This window comes from Mirounga angustirostris, unplaced genomic scaffold, assembly GCF_029215605.1.
Source record: "Mirounga angustirostris isolate CCGP_5_RB_7025 unplaced genomic scaffold, mMirAng1.0.hap1 SCAF_3, whole genome shotgun sequence".
Taxonomy (NCBI): domain Eukaryota; kingdom Metazoa; phylum Chordata; class Mammalia; order Carnivora; family Phocidae; genus Mirounga; species Mirounga angustirostris.
The window spans coordinates 151,057,552-151,074,746 of record NW_026991711.1 but is presented as its reverse complement, the minus strand read 5'-3'; the positions used below and the strand labels follow the sequence as shown (position 1 = coordinate 151,074,746).

Genomic DNA, 17,195 nt, shown 5'->3' with positions numbered 1-17,195 from the left:
AACTGACCAAAGACGAATTTTGCCATCCTTGTGACCAGTTGCTATGCAATCTTCCTTTGGGTGACATGCTACACATGTAAAATTGTTCTTAGCATGTTTCTTATTTTTTGATGATGATAAAGTAAACCTAGAAGAAAAAAATTGTCCCTTATTAAAGTCTCTTGATAAGTGGTGGTGTAGTTAAGTAAAAGAGAGTTCACACCCTTATCAACCAAACTGGAGAGCTCCAAAAATTCACTGAATATAAATGCATGATTTAAAAAAAAAAATTGTGATTATCAAGAATTTTTCTTGCAAACACGTATTAATATACAATATAAACTCCATGTGACCAACATTCTACCATGATAACTTGTCTACGGAGGCCACTGACATCAAAGTAAAGCCAAGACAGTCCTTTCAGTGACTTTTGCCTGAGCCAAGTTTGTTCAAATTTCTTGTCAACCGAAGCTAAATTTTAACATTAGTAATGAACAAGCCTAATAAATTATATCTGAGACAACTGGCTAATGTGTCCAAAGATAATAAGGATCCTTATTATACTGCAAAGAGAAACATGTTAATCTTGACACGGTAAAAGGGAAGAGGGGACAGTGTCACTTGAAGAGTCACTACTTGTGTTTGACAAGAGTCTCCTTAAATACGTTATTTTATTCATCCTTACAATTCTATTAGGTAGATATTTTCCCCATTTTAAATATATGTTAATTTGAGGTACACTGAGCTTTAAAGAGACAAAATTTGACTCACTTTAAACCCGGGTATCCCAAAGCCTACATTCACTCCTATAACCAAAAAAAAAAAAAAAAAAAAAAAAAAGAGGCAGTTAAGGTTCACCTGGGCTAGCCTTTTCAAACTACATCCAATGTTGACATCATATATGCACACCAGAATCTAAGTGGACAAGGGGTTTTGGTTGAACAAAGCTCCCTAGGTTTTTGTGACTAATAATTCCTTCAACCTTATCCATTGTGGGTTAAAAACTCTACCTCTGTAATGAAGTGGTTCCACAATCACTTGCAACATGAACTAGAAATAGCTCTGGATCACAGGTATGAAGATGAAATAAAATTACAACCAACTCAAGTAAATAAAGCTATCAAAAAGAAATTCTTACCTCGATGTTGTTTTCTTTTTGAAAAAATAGACAGACAAGTAAAAGTCCCGTACTGCAGCAACATATTCTCCCTAGTATTTCAAAGAGATGACATTCACAAAAATAGGTAACACTTTTCGAGAAATGTTCTCATCACAAAAGTTAATCATCAGTAACCTTTTTTTTTTTTTTTTGCAGATTGAGCACATTAATATAAAACAATGTAGTTAGCTATGGAAAGAATAATCCTTTTAAAATCGTCATAGAAAATTAAAAGATGAACTTAGGTCCTATATTTGAATTTTTTCCATTAAGGCACAACTTATATACAAAACATTGCCATATTTGACATGTATATCCATGTCACCACCACCAGATTTAGAACATTTTCTTTACCTCAGAAATGTTTCCTTGTTCCTTTTTCTAGTCATTCCCAATGTCCCTGCCCTTGTCAGCAACCACTGATTTCTATCACCACGGTTTACTTCTCTGTCTGTTCTAGAATATCATATAAACAGAATAGTGCAATGTACAATTTTGTGTCTGAACTCTAGCTCACCTTCCCCTTTTTGAGAGTCATTCATGCTCTTATCTGTATCTTTAGTTTCTATTATTATGAAGTAGCATTCCAATAAATGAATACGTATCACAAATTATTTATTCTCTTGTTGATGAACATTTAGGTTATTTCCACTTCGGAGTTACTATGAATACTAATCATTGTGGTACATGTCACTTTATGGTCATTTTCTCATTTCTCTACCTAGGAGTGGAACTTGCTGGCTCATGGTAAGAACGGATGTTTACCTTTGCTCCATATCTTGCCAATGCTCAGTACTGTCCATCTTTAATGTTAAAGTGTTTTCTCTATTATAAGAAATTAGCTTTCTTTAGAACAAAACCAAAAAAATGCTACAAACTTAGACTACAGTAACATGCCACCACAATGTCATCTAGGGACTTCCGGTGCTGCTTGACTTGAAAATAACAAAGTGATTATTAATAGGGAAAGGCTAAATCATTAATAGGGAAAGGCTAAATCATCATAGTTATTATTTCTGATGAACATGTAAGTATACACTTGTATTGCAATGTTAAGTAAAAACAAAGGTTAAAAAGCCTTCAGATCCTATAATTCAGTTTGGGAAAAATTATTTTATATGCATTTAGGAAAAAGCCTAGAAAGAGATTTAAGATTTAATTTCTTCACTTTATTTTTAACTTCCCAATTTTCTATAATGGGCACACTGATTACGGACAGGGAGGTCATATTTTCTAAAGACACATAGTCTAAAATGAAAGGATGTGAGTGGCTTTTACATGGAGCAGGCTAAGAAAGAGTTCAAATGCTGAAATATTGGTATTTTTTGAACAATTAGAGGGTTTACAAGAATAAGTATATAAAGATTAAGGATCCTAAAATATCTACACCATAAATACATGCTAAAGTAATGGAACAAACTTCTTAGCTCCTAACAAAAATACTGTAACTCAAGGCAATATTCAGTGACTATAACATAAAATGCTCAAAGGAAACATTGCTGCAAAGAGATTTTATGTACAAAATAGAAAACCAAAACAAATTTACCTCATTTCCAAAGGCAATGCACTTGGGTGACTGGTTTATATGATCCAAAACAAAGGAGAGCTCCTTAGCTTCTATTTCCTGGCTTGATGATTTTGGCAGTTTCACTGAAACCAGCTGAAAAACATCTAGCCAAAGGTAACTATATTAATATAAATCTTCTCTAGAGAAAATGAACATGTGCACTTATTCATATGAAACTGTTACTTAGTACTCTAGAATTCATTTGATGGCAATAAATCAGGCCATCTTGAACAAAATGTGCCTTCAAGTTGGACTGTTCATTTGAATATACAAGTTTTAAATGGAAGTCTAATTTCTTAACTCCTACACATACGTGCTCTATATATGTTAAAACAGAAAACAATTTATCTTACTGGTATATTCTGTATTCCAAAGTATTAAGCTGCCCTTTACAATGGAGATGGAATATGGTGTATTGGTGAACTGAGCAGCCAAAGGCAACAACCCATCCGAGCGATTTCAGAAATGCTATGTGCTTGCCACACAGTCACAAGATATATCTCCTCTTCTATAATACTGTCACGTGTTCTCTTTACATCCCATTTAAAAAACCTCCCAAGAGAAAATAGCTGTATTTTACTATGCTATTTCCTTATTCCTTCAGACATTAAAATGAATATAAACTTCTGTAACACCTCAATTTACCATTTTCCAGCCCGATTATTTGCTCTGAACTCTTGGTTCTTCTAGCCTTCTCAGTCATCTCAAACTTCACATGCCCAAACCCTGAACTCTTGATTTTCCTTTTTAAATTAGTCTTCCCCAACTCTACCCACTGCAGGAAATGGCACCACCATTTACCCAGCTGCTTAGACTTCCTTACGTTATCTTAGACTTCTCTTTCATATCCCACATCAAACCATCAGCAAACCCTGTTGGCCGTATCTTCCAAAGGTACCCAGAACACAATCATTTCTCACCACCTAAGCAAGGACTTCTTAACTGTACTCTGTACTTCTATCCTTGTCCCCCTATAGTCTATTCTCGTCAAGCCAGAGAATCTAGTACAACTAAGTCAGATCATTTCACTCTTTTTAACTACTCAGCTTTTTAACTACTCAGAGTAAAAACCAAAATCCTTTCAATGGCCTATAAAGCTGTTTATTACCTACTCTCCCCTGGATCACTCCAATCCAACCTCCCTGCTATTCCTCAAACATGCTAGAAATGCTGTAGAACATGCTTCTCCAATACTGCTGCACAGAGTATTCTTCTCAGAACCACTTAAATTATTTAAATATGTACTTCTCCAATGCTGCCTCTGCTTCTCCAATTCTCCTCCCCTGCTATATTTTTCTCTAAAGCATCTTTCACCTTATTACATCTGATGACTGATCTAGTCTGCTTATTGTTGGGATTGTCTGTTTTGTTCTCTGCAACCAGAATAGTAACTGGCATGTAGTAGGTTTTCAGTTAGATACTAAATGAATAAATTACATACGGTCAAAAAATGATACCATAAAATATGACATGTAAATCAAAAATGTTTTTAAAGCAGCGAAGCATACTTCAACATGATTTATACAATTTTCAATCAGAGGCTGGTTTCGGATTGTGGAACAAAGATGAAACTAATGAAGGATATATGTATTTAGATCTATTCTATGAAATGCCATCTTAGGCCTGATTCACATTTTTACGTTAACAGCTAAACAGATTTTCACACGTTGAGGTCTCATGATGTGTTAAGTACTGGAGAGTAACACGAATCCCACCATGAATAGAATTCAGATTACATTATAGCATTTGGTTAACTCCAAAAGGCAAATGCCAAGATCTTTACTTTAGATCAGTAGTTTTCTATCCTGGCTTGCACATTAGACTCAACTAGGGAATATTTAAGTAAACAGGCCCCAGCACAGGGAATCTAAAGTTAGTTGGAGTGATTCTAACGTGCAGCCAGTGTTAAGAATCACTGACCTCACTAACATGGATGAAAAGTTTTGCTACAACTATTAGCAACTACCCTTGCAACTGAGGAATCGTGGTGTTAGTATACAGACTGGTTACCAAATGTGAAGGATGAGCTTAATCATCTGGGGAAATAAAAAACATGCAGAATCCTAAACTAAATCTCAAAACTAATGAATCAACTGTCAGTGAGGGAGATTAGGAATCTGAATTTTTAGTATGTGGACAGACATTAAGAATCCACACACTTATATATAAAACAGAACTTAAATACTGAAAAGGGCTATCTAAAACCGTCAACTAGGAAGGAGACTTAATTATTTTAAGAAATGTTGCCATTTCCAGAACATTTTTTGGAATATCCTTTAGAGGTGGTTTATGGGCTACATAAGAAAACTGAACTTATTGCTTTTATTCTTTCATGTCACATTTTTGATAGATAAAATATCACTCATTAACAAACTTCACCAAACGATTTTTAGCTAAAAAACAGATTTAGCTTTTATAGTTTTAACTATTCTCAGGTAATTTAAAAGTCCATGATATAGGGGCGCCTGCGTGGCTCAGTCATTAAGCGTCTGCCTTCGGCTCAGGTCATGATCCCAGGGTCCTGGGATCAAGCCCCACATCAGGCTCCCTGCTCCACGGGGGGCCTGCTTCTCCCTCTCCCACTCCCCCTGCTTGTGTTCCCTCTCTTGCTGCGTCTGTCAGATAAATAAAATCTAAAAAAAAAAAAAAAAAAAAAAAGTCCATGATATAAAACAATCTGCAAATTTGTTCCAGCCAAAAACACACACACAAAAAATAAAATTACCATGCCCCTAAACTGAACCCAAAGAACAAACAAAAATATACCATGGGAAGGATTCATTTAGCTAGTGAGCCATGAGCCAACCTAGCAGACTGCTCAGTAAACATCTTAAAGCTTTCATTTTTGAATTCTGAAGACAGCTATATTTTATACAGAACACCAGAAGATGCAGTGGCCTTCTTGAATTCCAGTATTAGAAAAATTCTTTGGATATATCCCTCATGTCAATGTTCTGATGTATCAAATTCACTGCTGAAGGACAATTTTTGTAACCACTGAAGATATTCCAGGAATTCATAAAATGCTCTGAAACATGGCAATTTCAATGAAATCATGCTCCAATGATAATGAATAATTTAATCACACTACTAGCTCTTAGTATCAAACTGTTTTCTATACCATTTCTGACAGATTCAGGATCAACAAAAGGGGTGTTCAATAACGGATAAAATGAACAGCGACGCTTAAGAATGGCCGATTAAGGTTAGTAGAAAAACAAACTCTAGCCCACCTCTGCAAAACAGCTTTGAAATTTGAGCTCTGCAATCTATTATTACAACTATATATTTAGTAATCATTTTCGCATTGTGTATTTCAGAACTAGGGGGAAGCTTCCCCAAAATGAATGCAATAATAAGAGAAGCAATTTAAATTCCAGCTCCAAACACTGTTAACTTCAGACTAAAACCAAACTGTTACATTTTGAGAAACTATGGAAAGAGTAATCCAATGCTATATAAAACAAAATAAATTAATTATACTATACCTGGTTTTTCTTTATTTATTATAACAAAGACAGAATCCTCAGCACAGGCTAGAGTAAAGAGGGCATGAAGTTTATGCCCTACTATGAAAGTCTGAAAGATAAAAAGTACCATATTGTTTATCGTCTGTCTACCCTCACCTCAACCCCCAAACATAAGTTCCATAAAGGGCAAGGATTTTTTTTTTTTTTTAATCCATTTTGCTCACCACTGTATCCCAACATCAGAATACCCCGTATACAGAAGACACTCGATATATATTTGTTAAATAAATTTTCAAATTAATACATATAGGTCCACCTGTTTTTTTCAATGGTTACATGGTATTCTATTGAATGAATATGAAACTTTAACAGACATCAAGGTTATATTCAGTTTTTTTCCATAAACAATGCTTTAATTATTACACACATGTCATTATTTCAACAAGAGATTCCTAAAAGTGAGATTGCTGGAGCAAAAGTTATTTTTTCATTTTCATTTGTACTCTATGTACAAAAATAAAAGTATCTGTTTCTCTACACTTTACCTATCACTAGATTGTTTTTGCAGTCTGTAATTTGGCTAAACTGATAAAAAAAATGACACAGCATTTTCCCCTATTACTGAGGTTATTAAACACCTTTTCATGTTTACTGGCTGTTATTTTTTTCCTGTGAATTACATATTCTCACCCTGTGCCAATTTTTTCCTACTAGGTTATTAGTTTTTCCTTATTGGTTTTCTGTGTATTTTCTGGATATTAGGGATAGTAACTCTTTTAAGTATTTTCTTCTGATTTTATTGCTCATCTTTTTGTTTCAAGTTTAAAATTTTCAAATAGTCAACTTTCTTTTCTTTTATGGTGTGTGACTTTCACAACTTGTTTAGCAAGGCTATCTAGGGGCGCCTGGGTGGCTCAGTCATTAAGCGTCTGCCTTCAGCTCAGGTCATGATCCCAGAGTCCTGGGATCGAGCCCCGCATCAGGCTCCCTGCTCGGCAAGAAGCCTGCTTCTCCCTCTCCCCCTCTCCCTGCTTGTGTTCCTCTCTCGCTGTGTCTGTCAAATAAATAAAATCTTTAAAAAAAAAAAGAAAAAAAAAGAAAGGCTATCTAAAGATTAGGCCTTATAGAAGAGAACAATGTGTCTGTCATTAAATGATGTTGCCATCCCTTTTCAAATAAGAAAAATAGAAGATCAAAACACGTACCTTTATTAAAATGCCATCTATATAGTCCCATAGCTTAATGGTGCCATCAAAGGAACAAGAATACAACTAAAAGGGTAAAAACAGTACAAAATTATAAAATAGAACTTAAGATATCAAACGAATAATTATGTGATACAGAAGACATTTTCTGTTCATTAAATTATTAGCCTTAAAGAGACAGAGTCATCTACTCATACTGTTTTTACAAAATAGAAAATCTAATCACAGCTTTTGTATTTTTAAAATTTTTTTTTATTGTTTTGTTAATCACCATACATTACATCATTAGTTTTTGACGTAGTGTTCCATGATTCACTGTTTGTGCATAACACCCAGTGCTCCATGCAGAACGTGCCCTCTTTAATACCCATCACCAGGCTAACCCATCCTCCCACCCCCCTCCCCTCTAGAACCCTCAGTTTGTTTCTCAGAGTCCATAGTCTCTCATGGTTTGTCTCCCCCTCCGATGTCCCCTTCATTCTTCCCCTCCTGCTATCTTTTTTTTTTCTTAACATATATTGCATTATTTTTCTTAACATATATTGCATATCAGAGGTACAGATCTGTGATTCAACAGTCTTACACAATACACAGTGCTCACCACAACACATACCCTCCACAGTGTCTATCACCCAGCCACCCCATCCCTCCCCCCCACCCCAGCAACCCTCAGTTTGTTTCCTGAGATTAAGAATTCCTCCTATCAGTGAGGTCATATGATACATGAGGGGGGACAAAAGTCAACGCTCTAGCTTCAAGAGGGAGATGGTAAGTCATGGAGCTATGAATAGCACTTCAGAGCTTGCTAGTATTTCTCCTAGCACCCAGTGCACTTTTATTAGCAGAACCGCTTTCATCTTACGTGGGTATTAAAGGAGTGCTTCTCAGATGACCTGAGAATGTCCTGTTTTTCAAAAAAAGGAAAGAAAGAAATGTCCAACACATCAAGGAACAATACTTTTGTAAAACACAACAGAAGTTATTATGCACTTGGACCCGTGGCAATGTTGAAGTGCTCTTAAGTTTTGGGTCACTCCATTTCTACACTCTTCTCATTGCAGAGTGGTAACCAACCATTTGTGGCACTGGTTTGTGCACCACACTTTGGTAGCACCAGAAGGCCTTAGTAACATGTACTTTTACTTTTATTTTTGTCCCAACAGGCTTAATTTTACTAAGGTCACAGTGGATTACTTGTTGCTGTTACTGTGAAAAATACTTCGCTTATAACGTTTATGAAGAATTTCAAGTTTTCTGAAAGTGACAATTTTAAGATTTCTGCCAGTGAGGACATGGAATCAGAGAACAGAAAATGATGACTATTACCTATTCAAGTAAAAGAATTATAATAAGTAGAAATATACATCACAAGTACTACATACAAAGGAAAAATCATGAACATGGATCAGTAAAATATAAGGCAACCATACAATCACTTTCAATACAATGGTTAGCACACAAATCCCATGACTCCGAAGTCCAGAGAATCTGCACTCCCGATCACTCAACCAAACCTGTCAATAAAATTGTCCTCCTCTAATTTTATTAACTTTCAGTAACATGAAATAGATCTTTTATCCTTTGTACATGTTTTTTGTTTTGCTACAAAATTTGGTAACACAGACTTCACAAATTCCAATTTTAAAGAAAGGATATCTCTGCTATGAAAAACATTCAAATGCTACACATAACAATAAGCTGTTTTGTCAAACCCTCAGGGGACAGCAAGGAAAAAGAAATGTGTGCTTGCACCCTGCAGAAGAGCTACTTAACTTTGATTTTCACAGTAGCTCATTTAATTTTGGAAAGAAAAGATCATTGTCACTTTATGTCCTACTTCCTCTGTGATAATACAGTAAATAGCAATGCAAACCTATTCTTGTATCAAGCAATAACTTCCAAGTTAGCTGTGACTAATCTAGAAAAATGGAACTTGATCAAAAACGAGAGCAAGAGTAAAATGTTTTTGAGATCTCTTTAGCAGCTGCTGAAATGTAAGGACAGAATTAAAATGACATTTCATTATTTTTGAATTCTGAGAAAAGCTGCTTTGTGGGGTGAATGGAAGGATCTGCATTAAACTGGACTCCCAAGTTCGTCCTGAAATTAACCGGTCCATCCATTGAAGCCCTTCTTGTCCAGCACTGGCCTTAAGATTAGGTAACATCTGCATCAACATTGAAGAGCCTCATCTATAAGGGAACAGATCTACAGAATCAATCCCTTTTAGCCATCATTTTCAAAAACGTGTTCCAGAAACCAAAGGGTTCAAGGGCATATAAGCTTGGGAAACACCCCTTTTGGATATTCACAATGCTTATAAAAGGACCTGAGAGGATCTAAACCAAGAAATTCATCTAACTGTGCCTAGCCCTGAATTTCAGAAACTCATATAGCCAAGAATGTCTTCTTTCAAGCAACATCTAGTAGCATCCTTTGGAACAAATGGTTCACAGAATGAGGGGCAATGCAGTTCTAGGCTGTGACCCTATTTTAAAAACTAAATATATGTGAAAAATATCCTGAATCAGATAATCAACATACAGGCTTCCCCTGCTATGAGAAAGTATTCTTATGAAATCTTTTGTAGTAGAAATGATGTAAAACAAGCAGCAGTTACCATTAATTCATGTGGAAAAATTCTGAGTGTTCCCAGACCCCCAAAATAACCTCTCTTAGGCTTTTCTGATACCCTAGGACTCATCTTGCTAATGGATGTATGATGTGAGCACGGATGCTCACAGCAGTTTAAAGCTACGGTGGTTTGGTGCTGAGATGCTGAGTGTAGCTCCTGGGGAAGGAGACTGATGTGCTACTCTCGCTGGAAGGTGCGCACGCTGCCTCTATAACACCTCGCTGCAGAATAAGTACTGAACGCTATTTTTGCTTTTCTTCTTTCTTTGTAAAAACGAAGTAGCATAATACAAACTTTTGAAAAGCAAGGGATACCTGTATTTTTCTAATTACACCCTGGAAAGTTTCCCAGCCCAAATCAATTCACAATCTTCAGGCAACAACAAAGCCAGTATTAAAATAGTCAATTATAAATCGTTTGACACCTGTAGATGATTGTTGGGGTTGAGCTGGATTCCAGTCACCAGATTTCTGTGCCCTTGCAGTATGTGTACACATTCTTCTGTAGCTGTGCTATGAACTTTAACAAAGTCTCCAGAAACACAGAAGATATACCTGGAAATAAGGAAAAATTAAGTTTCATGCATTCTATCGAGAGCATAATTTTTTTCTATAGTCCATGAAAAATTTTTTAACTTGCCAACAGAGGCTTCTTTCAAAACAATACTTTCAAGAACTATATATTAAAAATTGTGTGCTATGTATTCACTTACTATACACCATTACTCTGACAGCATCTTCCCATGTCCCCCACTCTTCACTGTTCACTGGAGACACCACCTTATAAACACTAAGTCAAAGTTCTCTCTAGTTGGCAAGGCCTCTTTTATAGCAGAGTGTAAAGACTTTGTGACAGTTCTTTTTCTTGTTGCTAAAATGTTGGTTTTGCTTTTTGGATTTGTGGCAGAGGCTACTAAATTACTAAAAGTAGTTAAGTGGGGGGCAATATTTATTTGACAGTTTTCATTATGGATATAAGCAGAGAACAAAGCTCAGAGGTACAAATCTTCTAATGTCTACAAAGTAAAAAATGTTTGTTCTGTGCCATTACTAAACATACATGCCTGGCAGGGGGTTTTCCCACACACTACAGAAGGTACAAACCACAGAATTCCTAGGCTAGACCTCTTCTCTGTGCTCTCAAAGCACCCTGTACATGACTTGATCCTAGTATTTTCCATGTTGTGCTGAAATTGTTTACATATATCTCTTTTTCATGTTGTGCTGAAATTGTTTACATATGTATCTACCTTCCTTATCTGGCCATAAGCTCTGATAGGGCAAAGGCCTTAATTTATCTTTGATTCCCAATGTCCACTCTAGTTTGTTTAACAGAACCCACACGATCCTCAAAGATTTGGTAAACTAAATGGATAAAATGAACCAATAAAAATTACAAAGTAACAAAAGAGTAAATCTTCTAATGCTGACCAGGGTTACCATTACCCTATTTTATCAGTTCTAAGACACTTCCTTTTTCACATGTTCACCTCTCTGAAATCAGGATGCATTTTATAAGTGCTGTTGCCAGGAGACAGTCAGGAAATGGTTGTGTGTAACCGTCTAATAGATTAAGGAAGTTCAAGCAACAAAACATCTGAGATTTATGGTTACCCTTCTGGCTGGATCCTCCTCTTTATTCCCATGAGTAACGTAATTCAGAGTCTTAGCATCTCCAGCCTGGACCACTCTTAAGGGCTTCCTTCCTATAGTCTCTAGGTGTGGCCCTTCAATTCATCTTTCCTACTCATACCAGATTAATTTTGCAAATTTGACATTACTTCCTTAGAGGTAAAGTTAAATTACAATTTGTCAGTGTTTTCCCACTGCCTTTAGGATATGATCGAAACTCTTAAGGCCTTTGGTGAGTTGAGTTGGTCTACCTGGAACTACTTTTTCACTTGAAAACCATGCTCTACTTAAGTGGTTCACAGCTCCAACAGCCTCGTACTCCCCACAGACATACTCCATTAGTACTAACAGGTCCTCTAGGCAGTCCTTTAGAAGATGGTGGGGGGAGGGGGTACGGTGTGCCAAGAAAACACCTGACTCTGATATGCTTCCCCAGAGGAAAGGAATTTCCTCTCTCCTTGCTCCTAGGTAGAGAATGGCTTTAAATTTGAATGCAAGCCCCCAAATGATATGCTCTCTCTATACTTCTGTAAATTTTTCGGTCTACACAGAACACTCTTTCTTATGACTATTTCCTTAAGATAAGATTCAGCTCAGGTGAAGCCTTCCCACATTTTCTCATTCCAGATCAGCACCACTCTGAATGTTTCTACAAGATGGTAGGTAGGCTTAGCTCTATCACGGCACTTACCACATGGCATACTGAAAGACTTCCCCTACCAGACTGTAAGCTCTTTGAGAGTAGGAAGGGTGTGTGTACTTATTATAAATCTAATAACAGAAATATAGTATAGTAGGAAAAGAATGCATTTTTAACTAGTCAAACACAAATGGATTCGAACGCCAGCTTTGCCACATATGGGCTGAATAACGTTGGGAGAATTTACTTCTCTAAAACATCACTGTTCTCCACTTTAAGATGCAGATAACACTTCCTCACAGGGTTATTATGAGGACGAAATGAAACAACACATGCAAATGCACCCATAATACACACAGTATACACTCAATAAATGCTTCCATAAAATTAGGATAATACCTAAATCCTGCAGACAGAAATGCATGTAAAGCACCCACCACAATGCCTGTCACACAGGACTCAATTATCTTTGCTGATGAAGTGGAGAAGAAAGAAGTTAGGGATGCTTTCAAGCAGGAACCAGAACTTAAATGAGGCTCTGAAGGATGCATAATTTAAGAGCTGGGAAGGAAAAAGAATAGCAACATAAGCAAAAGCTGGGAAATAACGAACACAGAACCTACAAGAGACAGGAAATGTACCTATCTAACAAGCAAAGTGTGTACAATGGGTTATGTCAGGAAACACAACGGGATAAGCAGAGTTAAGCTAGATCAGGGAAGCTTCATAAGCCAGAGAAAAGAGCTATAGTTAAGGAAGGCAACAGAAGATTGTTACAGGGTTCGGAGTAAGACTAGGAATAAGGGTGAGAGTAATAATATTATGACAGTAACACTTAAGGAAAAGTATTACAGCAGCAGTACGCAGAATGGTCTGCAAAAGAAAAATATTTAGAGTCGGACATTAGCTTTGTGGGAATTTAAGAATGCAAAAGGCAAAAATGACCCACTTTTTAAATTTTCTATATCCTAGCAACCTAATGCAGAGCATCCTATAAATGTGGGAAGTAACAGGATGTAATACAGTGCTGGACCGGGAGTCAGTAATATCTGATACAGGAATGCCATCTACTCTCATGTATACTCACCTCTCGGCTTGCCTCTCATTACAACCTTCTCAAGTAGGCAGAACAGTTTTTGTGTCCTAGTTCCAAGAGGCCCCAGTGACCAAGAGGAGACAGCTAAAATCCCACAATTCTATTATTTTATTTACTATTTCAGCTTTCTTGATAAGTTCCTTGAAGCAAAATACAAAATTACCTTCTTTCTGTATAACCTAGCCAACCCCTATAGTATCTTTTAGATAATATTCAAATCCTTGATGAGTTCATTATAACCCTATTAATTTGCTAGAGAACTGATTTTAATTACTACCTTCTATACAGACAAAAACCAAACAACAACAACAACAACACGTCTAAATCTTCACCAAATTCCCCAACCTTCAGGACTGAATTTCTACCTACCGCTTGCTTGGCCCACCTGGTTTGTTTCACAGGTACCTTACACTCATCACGCCCCAAAATGAACTCAACATCTTCTCGTTAATCCTAATTGCCAAATCACTCCAAAATTCTGTCTTTTCATCTTCAATATTATCTTAGTTCAGGCCAAAGCAATCTCTTGCTTGGATGCCTGCATTCGCCTTTTAAGTCCTGTCTATACTTTTCCAGATTCTTCTACCACTTCCCTTATGCTGCAACTATACCGACTTACACACATGAAACTCCCTACCCCCAGCCCCACCCCAGCAATTTCAAGCTGCACACTTTGCCTGGATGTCCTCCCCCAAAATCAATGGTGGGGCAAACTCCCATTAGTCTTTCAAGGTCCTACTACTGAAGGGAAACTTTCACTACATCACTCTCCCTTCCATGCCAACACTGTACCTCAAGTATGCTAAGCCAACCCACCTCTGATCTTGCTGTTCTCCACCACTTATTACATAGTTTTATACACAGTTTTTGGGTTAATTTTTCTTGAAGAAACCACAACATGTTACCTCCCACCACCCTCCATCTAGGGAATTAAAAAAAAATACACTCTTTGGACCAAACAAGAACTGGCTTCATCTTCCTTTTCCAACCACACTAGCTCTCTTCATATACCATTCACACTAGCTAACTGTACCACAGTCTGTTCAGCAGTCTGTTCATTCCTTTTGCTTGTACTGTGCCCCCTATTTGGAATGCCTTCTGTCCACATCCCCTAGTCAAAATACCATTCACCTGTTTAGACCTAGCCTAAAGGTTACTTCCTCAGGAACCTCACCAGTCTGAAGTACTCTCTCCTTCTTATGAACTCCCAAAGTACCACAGTATGAAACATGTTACAATTATTATTAATTATAAAATTATTTAAATTAACATTATTATTTTCTTTTCCTCATTAGATTGTAAGGTCTTGAAGGTAGGATCCATATTAAAGTTAGCTTTTGTTATGTCAGCCTGTTATAATAGACAGCTGACAAATACTTAAATTGTAGGACTGAGCAAATGAAACACAGTGAATCTCCTTATAGCGAATAAGGTGTAGAGTTCCAGTACACTGGAACAAGAAACTGGCTATCTAGATGTAAGTCCAAAGTGGCAGAACTTTGGCACCCTTTTGAAGTCTGGGTTTCTTCCTGATTTAGAAGATGAATATCAACAAAATCGTCTTTCATGTAAAGACCAAGGATGATTTTTTTTTTTGCCTCTAGGACAGTTTATGAAAATTCCTTCAGTCATGTATGCATTCAACAACTATCATATACTCATAAGCAAGATATTGTGAGGGATACAAACTTTCATAAGATATAATCTTTACTCTTCTAAGATAGCGTTTTTACTAAGGGCTACTCTGTCCTTAAATGATTTGAAATCTCTTCCTACGTTGCGTCACTTCGAGATGCTGCTGACAACAGAGCAATAATGATGACAGCTGACACACACTAAGCCAGGCTTATTTTAACTGCTTCATATGTATTAAAGCAATTAACCTTCTTAACAACCCTATGAGACAGACTACTAAACAGCATTCCTGTTTTACAGATGAGGCAACTGAGGCAAAGATTAAAAACTTGCAAAGCTCACACGATGGGAGAACCGGGTTTTGAACCCAGCGAGTAGTGTGGTTTCCAGCTATACTGAACTCCCGAGAAAAGGGACCAAGGTGTATATATGTTATTATCCCGCACAGAATCTAACATCCGTACCCAGGAAAAGCTGCAAAAAGGTTGCCAAAATACCTTTCCAGAGAATAGGGCAGTGTGGAGAAAACGGACATCTTCACTCTCTCAGTAACTCAAAGCCCCGATTCTTTCCGAAAGAGGAAGACTCCTCGTGGTATTGCAAGAGCGGCAGCGTACATAACCTGTGCCTGGCCTTTTTCGCTGCCCCCAACGCGGAGCTGATTCTGGACACACGGGCTCGCCCCCGGTCCCTCCATCTACTTGCAGGTAAACTGTGCTGCGAAGGAGAAGCGCGCCCCAGCCTGCGGTGCCACGGCACGAAGTGGTTTCTCCCTCCTCTTAACAGCACTCAGGCACCGGCTCCCTCACGCGTGCCCTGGGAGCTCCCCCGCACCCTCCGCCTTCCCGGAGCCCAGAACGCGGGTTTGCGAGTCCGGACGAGCCAGACAGTTCTTTCCTCCCCCCCCCGCCCCCCCCGCCCGGCGACTCACGTCCCTCAGCCCGGTTGGCAATGCGCGGGGGCCCCATACTTAGAATCTGCAGAAAACACCGCTCTCCTGAAGTTCAACTCGCTGCCGCCACAACGAACCACGCGGACACTCTCCTCCTCCACCATCTTTGCGCAGATGCCGGAACTCACGCCCGGGAGCCCGCCCAGAATTTCCTTTAGGGAGGCCGGGCCGTAGAACACGAGTCGCAGCCCACACAGCCCGTGCCTGGGCCCCTCTAGGCTTCAGTCTCGATGGTAGGACCCAGCCTAGGTGCCGCCATCTTTTGTGTGGGAAACGTTAAATTAGGACACATGTAAAAAAGGTGGAAGCGAAACAGGGACATAGAGACGATGAACTTATATTAGACACCCCTGAACTTTTATTTAGTACTAATTTTCTTTTTTCTGGCCCTGTCAGTTTGATTATATATCTTCTTCCGCCAGAAGAGAAGGGTGTCCTATCACGTGACCTCCAGTCCCCTCCCTTCCCCACCCACCAGGCCGCTTCTTTCTCCGCTTTGATTCGGGCTCTGCGGGATGACGCCAGCGTTTTGTACCGCTTGGTTTCTCGGCCGCGCAGTTGAGTTCTTGGGTGGAAAGGCAGCTGTCTGCTTCTTGCATAGCTGTCTCCCCACCCATTAGCCGTCATTTTCTCCTGTTCCGCTGAGCGTACCATAGGTTCCTGTAGAATCTCCACAACTCCGAGGGCCTTGCTTTTTCCTTTGGACGCCTGGCTCCTGCTCCGGGATTCTGGTGCATCTTTCTTTCACCGATTCGATGGAGCCGCTCGGACTGATCTGACATTCCCTCCCACCCCCGCCCAAGTTCCGTGTCTTGCTACGGGTTCTTCTGTGCCTGTTGCTTTGGTTTTAGCTTCCCCCCCATTAGTCGACCGTGCCTGTGGGTGAGGAAGCCTTAACATACTCTATACTCTTTTTGTAAAGTTATGTACTTTTTGTTTTTTGTGGTCCCTGTATATTAGAGGCGCTTATCTTTATTCACTCATCCAGTAAACATTTATCGATCCTCTCTGCCAGCTCTGTATCACTACGAAGAGAGAAGAGCCACTGACAGCTTAATTTTAGCAGGAACAGGCGATCTGACTTGTACGCGTTACCTCTTGATATGTTAAAATTTATAACTCTTCAGTTTTTCTGGAGACAAATAACAATTATTAAATAATTATTGTGAGGCACAGCGCGAGACAGACGGGATTCAACGGGAGAGAGACAAGTAAATAAGATTGTG

The 17,195-nt window shown here is 38.4% G+C and overlaps 1 protein-coding gene and 1 long non-coding RNA gene across 3 annotated transcripts in view; one reads left to right on the top strand and one right to left on the bottom strand.

The window, feature by feature from the left end:
• Positions 1 to 16,117, bottom strand: part of WDR75 (WD repeat domain 75) — a 44,472-nt gene extending 28,355 nt beyond the window's left edge. For both annotated transcript variants that reach the window (XM_045868369.3, XM_064586813.1), the window contains exons 1-7: positions 15,988 to 16,117; positions 10,440 to 10,569; positions 7,381 to 7,446; positions 6,194 to 6,284; positions 2,685 to 2,809; positions 1,118 to 1,188; positions 8 to 127 (exon numbers count right to left, since the gene is read on the bottom strand). In XM_045868369.3, coding sequence (XP_045724325.1) covers positions 8 to 127; positions 1,118 to 1,188; positions 2,685 to 2,809; positions 6,194 to 6,284; positions 7,381 to 7,446; positions 10,440 to 10,569; positions 15,988 to 16,073 — 689 coding nt within the window. In that variant the 5' untranslated portion in view covers positions 16,074 to 16,117. The remainder of the gene's footprint in view (positions 1 to 7; positions 128 to 1,117; positions 1,189 to 2,684; positions 2,810 to 6,193; positions 6,285 to 7,380; positions 7,447 to 10,439; positions 10,570 to 15,987) is intronic.
• Positions 1 to 17,195, top strand: part of LOC135363904 (uncharacterized) — a 218,418-nt gene that overhangs the window by 87,098 nt on the left and 114,125 nt on the right. The window contains exons 3-4 of the long non-coding RNA XR_010410246.1: positions 5,839 to 5,910; positions 15,318 to 16,851. This is a non-coding gene — a long non-coding RNA (uncharacterized LOC135363904). The remainder of the gene's footprint in view (positions 1 to 5,838; positions 5,911 to 15,317; positions 16,852 to 17,195) is intronic.